Here is a 7343-nt window from a genome sequence, read left to right on the forward strand (position 1 = left end):
ATACTGCTTTTAGAACACATCAGATGCTGACACGCAAACTTAAATGCTCATTAAAAGTAACTTTCAGGAAGTATAACTGTATTTAATTATAAGCATGCTCTTAGTAATAAGTAAATGTACAGTGACTGACAGAACACATCATTTATTTATTTTAATTCAACTGTAAATGGGTGACTTGAAAGCAATAACAAATGGACCCAAAAGCACTCTCATCACTAGTGTGTAATATGTCCCATCGTATTTAGCCTGTATATTCAATTTCACAATACACTCAGTTTAATTCTACATTAAACACCAACAGTCACCATAAAGATCCTCTGCTGTACTTATGAATGAGCTCAGTGAGAGGAGCAGCAATTAATGTGTCTTAAAGACTTTAATCCGACTCAAATAAAAAGTATATGAATAATAAAAGTGTGTAAACATTACTCGACTATGAAAGGCTTTAATTTTCTCTTGTTTCCTCATTATTCTGCCAATATGGGAGGCGTATTCCAGTACACCGTTTTTGGCAACATGCTCAAGAGCAAGTTGAACTGGTCTGGCGATAGAAATCTCTAAAGACGTTGGAGTAAACACCCCCTCAGTCAGTTTCCCTCAGTATCACACAGGCACCAGCGACAAGTGCATGACTGACAAGACGCAACAATAATAAGCAGTGGCAGTGATTCTAATCTGTTTTTAAATTAACTGGATGGATTACCCAACCTGTGCACTGTAATAACTTCTCTCTCTGTGATCAACCGGACAATGAGATAATCGAAACAATACTTACTCTCTCAATGGATACACAGGTGAGGAACAATATTTCAAGAAGAATTCTTCATTCAGAGTCATTGTATAGTTGTAAGTAAATTCAGGAGTTGGATGTTTGTTTAAGTGGTGCCTTTTGCTACCAGTTTTCAATGTCTGGTCATTTTTGTTGTTGAGTAAATGTGCTGTTGTCACTGTGGGTAGTATCTGTTTTCAAACTCATCTTCTGGAATTATGGTAAAAATAAAGAAAAAAATAAACTTACTTTATTATAATTTATTTTGAAATTTAAAAAATCTATATTTATGTGCATCCTTTCGATATTGACTTGTGCGCTAAATTTGAAAACAGTGTAAACTAGGTGATGAGTGCGTTGATGCTACCCCCTGAGTCTTATATAAATGGTATGTTATCTGAGGGGAAAAGGTTAACTCAACTAAGACAAATGAGATCAAACTTTGATTAATGGTCAAACATCCGGATGTGTTTGACAACCATCAATCAAGATGATGTGACCTAGTAGCAGTGAGCCATTGTCAGTCAGGAATCTCAGACTTAGCTGTACGTCTGGCCGAGTAGTGCCGCACATCACATTTTTAATTTTACATCTGCCAGAGAAAATAAAACAGTAACATGTTCATTTAATTATGAAACATTAGTCGTGATGATGAGCTGAAAACTGTTTTCTGTGAATTGCAGGTACAGATGGAAAAGACACGCGGAGAGTTTCAGGAGGAGAAGACCAAAGAGCCGATGGAGGAGATCACGGAGGAGCAGTTCCTCAAAGATCTCTACCTCTTTATGAAGAAGAGAGATACACCGATAGAGAGGATCCCACATCTGGGATTCAAACAAAGTAATTATACTCTTTTTATACAAATAGAACTCATTTAAGCACAAGAAATGCAGTATATTAGTGTCAGCAGTCAACAGTCTTAATGCACTTATTTTGTACATGAAAAAGATTTGATTTTGTATAATTCTAGTATTATGAATTTACAAATATTATTTATCTGTCTGCGGCACACATTACTGAAACAATGGAGCTGTATTGGTTTCAGCAATGTGTGTCTCTACAACATGTCAGCGAGTTGGAACAGCTCCGAAGAAACATGCGCAAAACAAAGCTTTGGATTTAGCATCTCTTTCCAAATGTGTACAATCTAACAGATACAAAATCATTTGTCCAATAACTGATTAATTAACTGACAGATTTAATTTGTGACTATTTAATAATCAGTGTATCATTTAGGACAATTTCCAAAGACATTTCAGAAAACAAAACCTGATGAAGAAAGTAAAAAAGAAAGCAGATGAATCTATAATGATTATTCTAATACCTAAATTCTATTGATAAAGTGTATTTGATTATATGTGTGTTGCTTGTTTTTCAGTTGATTTGTTTGTGATGTTCAAGACTGTCAGTGACTTTGGTGGCTACCATCAGGTAATTAAATTATTTTCCCAATTTACCACGCATATTATCATCATCATCATCATCATTATCATCATTATTATTATGATTATGATTATTATTAATAATATTATTATTGTTATTATTATTATTATTATTGGGGTTTGAGTAATAATAGTATTCTTAATATGATTCGAGTTATTTTTAATTTTGAAAACAATAAAACGCATTTTTTTTATTGGGCTGTTGTTGCGACTTATATTCTTGTACACTGCTAAGGAAGAAGACAAAGTGAAAAGCTGTAGACTGACTTCTTATGTTGATAATGATCAGTATTAATAACTCAAAGGCTATTCTTGCACATTTAGAATTAAATAAAATATTATCTGGTATGTGGCATTGGTTTATATATATTCATGTCCTTTTACAAACAAAGATTGAATAAAATACCTTGCATTGCTCCAGGTGACTGCTCAACAGCTCTGGAAACAAGTCTACAACACACTTGGAGGAAACCCTCGAAGTACAAGCGCTGCCACCTGCACCCGCAGACACTATGAGAAGTGAGTTCAGTTGTGCGTAAATATTTCTCTGTCTGTGAGTCAAGTCAGTGGTATGTTTTTCCTCGGGTTCTAATGGGTTAATTTGTTGTTTGCGTAGACTTCTGTTGCCGTATGAATGCCATGTGAAAGGCATCTTAATGAGCGCCCTGCTGCCTCAGCAGCCCAAGCCCTACCACCACTACACCAGCTACAGCAAGGACGACGATGGCGGCCCAAGACCCGCCAAACGCAAACTGCTATCACTACCGCTGCAGCAGGTTGGTATTATTTTACATCTAAACAAGTTTAGAAACTGGTTTCAGTAAAAGCTTGTTTGAGTGAAATCATCACCCAGCCCGGATAAGGAAAGGATTGACAAAATGATAGTTCTTTCTGTGGGTGGTGGTGCATAGGCGTTCTTAGTCGGTGGAGCAATTTGTCTGATTGTTTCTGATAATGAACAAGAAATAGAGGAAAAGAAAATTATTTCATAAGCCATTCACAGGTTCATTGTGTACTGAGACTATGAAACAAACATATGCTACTGGCAGGATCAGGCAGGCAGCCCACCAGTCAGCAATACCGATCCCATGATATGTACAGATTACAATTATAGACATGAGTAAACTGTTCCCTACTGAGCATTAACATGAGAGATTTTTTTGGAAACAATTTGATCTGATTCGGTTAGTTGCACACTTTTTTCTTTGAAGTTCAGTTAATAAAACAATACACTGAATTCAGAGCATGCCGTTTTGAGGACTGGACTTTCTTGTGAGGAGTTAGAGAGAACGTTACTTCTTTCAGTGTCTATACTAAAAGATGTAGAGAAGAATCAACGCCTCCTAACTTTAAGCCTCTGGACCCAAAGCAATATCTGGACGTTTTTAGTTTTTGTCACTTTTTAACTCACTTTTTAATACAACTATGGCAGAAGTAGAAAGAACTCAAAAAAATGTCCTTTGTGCAGAAATAAACAGTTATAATACCATAAATCATTAAAAAAGGAAAATGAAAGTTGAATACTTTTGATAGTTTATTTTACAAAAATTAAAAGACACTTGGAATCAACATTGTTTTTCATAATACTGGATACTGGAACTAAACAATGGGGAGTCCACATGCTATAGAAATTTCAATATGTAAGTTTTTAGTTTGTTTGCACACTTGCTTCCCATCTGCTCTGTGTCAACACAGCCTGCAGTTTATCTGGAAAATCCCACAATTTTTGTCATTTGACTATTGCAACTGGTTACCATTGTGCACAAACAATTCTTTGTATTTATTTATTTTTTTTTTTTACAGCATCGAGTTAGAGAAAACATTGTATTTTCAAGAATTTTATGCGAAACATGCAGAATAAAATGACTGTTTTTACAGTTTCTGGCTCAGATAAATGGTGCAGTTTTGACGAGTTTATAAAGACACTGTGCCTTTGAAACCAGTCAGTGGGTTTTGGGATTCGCAGTATTGGTCAAGACAGCACATAAGAGTTATATCAAGAGCACTATTCCTTCAACCCCTGATGAACCACCTGTTTCCTTCACAGAGCCCTCATAACCTCCAGTTGGACCCACGTGGAAGTTTCTTCTCTCTGCCGCTCCAGTACACTCACTACTATCACCCAAGCCACCCAGTTCTGCCCCCATATCTCCCTGTGGCCTCCACAGTGTTGCCTCCAGAGCGCTCCGCTGCCCTCAATCCCCAGTTCCCCCTCCCGCCACCCCACCTGAACCTAACAGACAGGGTGAAGGAGCCACTGGAGCACTTGCGCTACTTGGCAGAGCAGTACAAAACTTCATCAGGGTTGGCTGAGCCCCTAAACCTCAGCGTTAAAGCTTCAACCAGGGAGACTAACAGCAACCCCATCTCCTCATTCGCCCCACCTTCATCCAGCAAGAGCCCAAAGTTTCTGAACAAACCCTCCACACTCTACAGCGTTAATCATGCAGGGGCGCTGAGAAGTGAAGAATGTGAGGCACAAGATGATGAGTCCAGTGAAGCAGTTACAAGCTATTCATATCCTGGGAAAGCAAGGGAGGAGACGCATGTCAAAGACATGACAGCGTCAAGCAGCCCCATGCATGCCTCTGCTCTGACATTGGGAACAGACAAAGAGGCCACTGAACTGGCACAAAAACCCAGCTCTCCAGAAATAGACTTTACCATCAAGTCCAAAGACGAGGCACAGGCAATTCCAGACGTACAGGCGCACAATCTTGGTCATATCCTGCCCAGCCTCCCTCGAGACAAAGATGGCAAAATGGAGATTGAGATACCTCTGTCTGTGTTTCATAAGTGGCTCAAGTTGTGCGGGACCTCGGCCTTGACACATGAAGCTCAAGAGCCTCCACTTCGTACTCAGGAGGAACCTGCTGGACAAAGGAATTGTTCTGACACAGACGTCATCCCCACCAACTTGATGCGACACACGAGTCCTCACCATGAGTGTACAGCTGAAGATCTCAGGCTGAGGAATGTGCCGAGCCCTATACCAACCACCCAGACAACCAGTAACTACCACTACACAGGCCAGAATGGTTTAACCTGCAGCAAGCCTTTGCCACCAGGTGGCATTCTGAAAAGTGCAGCCAGCCGGGATGTTTTTCCTTTTGATCAGGATATTCACAAGTCATATAACGCAAAATTCCCAAATTCCTGGCACGCCTATGACAAAGACACTCAGGCTCCCCCCATCCAAGCGAAAAGTGACTTGAATCCTGTGAGAGTTCAGCAAGAGATTGCCTCTAAATTCTACATGGAAGACGTCGCCCAGGCCAGGAAGCACAAGTCAGACATGGCACCCTCGGCTCTGCTCATGTTGAATTCCAGCTCTGCTTCTCTGCTGCAGCTCACCACTGAAGAGATCATAAAGCTGAAGAAAATCATCTCAAGCTCATCGTGATCAGTCCACATGATTATATGAACACACCAACACCACCTTCAAGCTGACTCATATTAAGCTCTTTTATATACACTGTCTCACTGAAGCTCATTATATTACCTGTGATTCTGTTTAGTCGTCACACAACACAAGTGTCAGTTTACCAGAAGAAAAAGTCATTTACTGAATAAATCCTTCACTTCATGAAGCAAAGCTTGGTTTAAAGAGAATGTACATTGTTGATCTTTTTAAGCTTTTTGTACAGAAACATTGCTTGTATAATACATTTAATCTAATTAACATGTAAATTTACATAAATTCAAAAAAATAAAGTTAAAGTTTCATGAGTATTTGTAGATTGTGTCATCCTGTTGTTATAATTTTACACCTGTTACATTCTTACAATAACATTTTATCAAATAATACACTTCTGCTTTTTAAGAACCGGGCAATAATTCTGAAAGAGGATTAACTAGTTCAACAGCTATAATTGCCTTTTTTATCTTCTTTCAAACTATACTATGAAGGAGGACTGGAAGTTACTGCCATTGAAGGTACGCATGCTTTATTTTCTTCACTAGTTAAGCATGTAGGCCACAATAAGCCAATCAGACGCACATTAAAACCACTGACAAGATAATTACACTGATTATCTCACCACAGGGGCATCTGTCAAGAGGTTCAATACATTAGGCAGCATATAAACTTGAAGTACATGTGTTGGAAGCAAAAAAAAATGTGAGGAACTTTGACAAGGGCTAAATTGTGATGGCTTGATGACTGGGTGAGAAAACCACAGGAACTGTGGGGAGTTGCCAGTAGTTAGTAACAAAAAGTGGTCCATGGACGGACAACTGGTGAACTTCCAACAGGGTCAAAAGTAGCACAAACTGCTGAAAACCTTAACTATGATAAAACTATGATAAAGAGGTATCTGAAAACATAAAGCACTGTGGTTAGCTGTGTATGTGTCTATGTAGTGACAGGCTGCTCAGTGGTCTCTGGCTGACCCTTATCCACCACCAAAACCTCCTACAGTGGGCTCATTTGCTGTCAGAGCTGAACTGTGGAGCAATAGAAGAAGGTGGCCTTTGTGTGATGAATCACACTTTCCTTTACATGATGTTGATAACCAGGTGAATGTGCGTCACTTACCTGGGGAGGAGATGGCAACTATGGGAAGAAGGTACACCGTGTTTATGTGGATGTTACTTTGACATTTATACCTACATCACTACAGACCACATGCACCCCTTAATGGCTCTAGTTTCCCCTGACAGCAGTGGCCTCTGTCAGCAGGAAAATGCACAATGCTACAAATATTGCTCAGGAATGGTCTGAAGAAAGTGATGAAGGGTTTAAAGTGTGGACTTAGCATCCGTATGACCTAGTTTTCAATCTTACTTAGCACTGGTGCTAGAAAACAACAAAAAAGTCAAATTCATTGCTAAAATCCTGATACTTCTGATTCTTTCTCTCGCTCTCTTTTTTTTTTTTTTTTACATTTTCTTTTTTTTTTTTAAATAAAATTGGAAAACATTTCTGAACTTTCATATTCAAATCATGTATGTGCTCTTTCTCAGCATGTCATCAATACTGTGCCAAAACACCAGAAGTCAGTTAAGCAAAGAGAAGAGAAGACATGCCAATTGGCCTGTAGGAAGCTTTGTCTTTATTAGTCATGCTTAAACACTACATGCACAGCTTACTACTATGTTGTTGTTGTAATTATTTTTTCCACCTTCAAAAC

General features: G+C 38.8%; 1 protein-coding gene across 1 annotated transcript; it reads left to right on the forward strand.

Annotated features, from left to right (window-relative positions):
- The first annotated feature begins 591 nt into the window (after positions 1 to 591).
- arid6 (AT-rich interaction domain 6) lies at positions 592 to 5949 on the forward strand. The gene is made up of 6 exons (XM_008276154.1): positions 592 to 794; positions 1453 to 1609; positions 2148 to 2200; positions 2633 to 2730; positions 2828 to 2987; positions 4259 to 5949. The coding sequence occupies exons 1-6, from the start codon at positions 783 to 785 to the stop codon at positions 5612 to 5614; spliced, it is 1836 nt and encodes a 611-aa protein (XP_008274376.1). The 5' UTR covers positions 592 to 782; the 3' UTR covers positions 5615 to 5949.
- Positions 5950 to 7343: the final 1394 nt, after the last annotated feature.

The sequence above is a fragment of the Stegastes partitus genome, unplaced genomic scaffold (assembly GCF_000690725.1).
Source record: "Stegastes partitus isolate 25-593 unplaced genomic scaffold, Stegastes_partitus-1.0.2 Scaffold66, whole genome shotgun sequence".
Lineage (NCBI taxonomy): Eukaryota > Metazoa > Chordata > Actinopteri > Pomacentridae > Stegastes > Stegastes partitus.

Bases quoted from the DNA above. Each gene is read 5' to 3' on its own strand.
- arid6 (XM_008276154.1), top strand. The intron at 1,610-2,147 runs GTAATTATACTC...CTTGTTTTTCAG, and splicing joins ACATCTGGGATTCAAACAAA to TTGATTTGTTTGTGATGTTC. The intron at 2,988-4,258 runs GTTGGTATTATT...TTTCCTTCACAG, and splicing joins TATCACTACCGCTGCAGCAG to AGCCCTCATAACCTCCAGTT.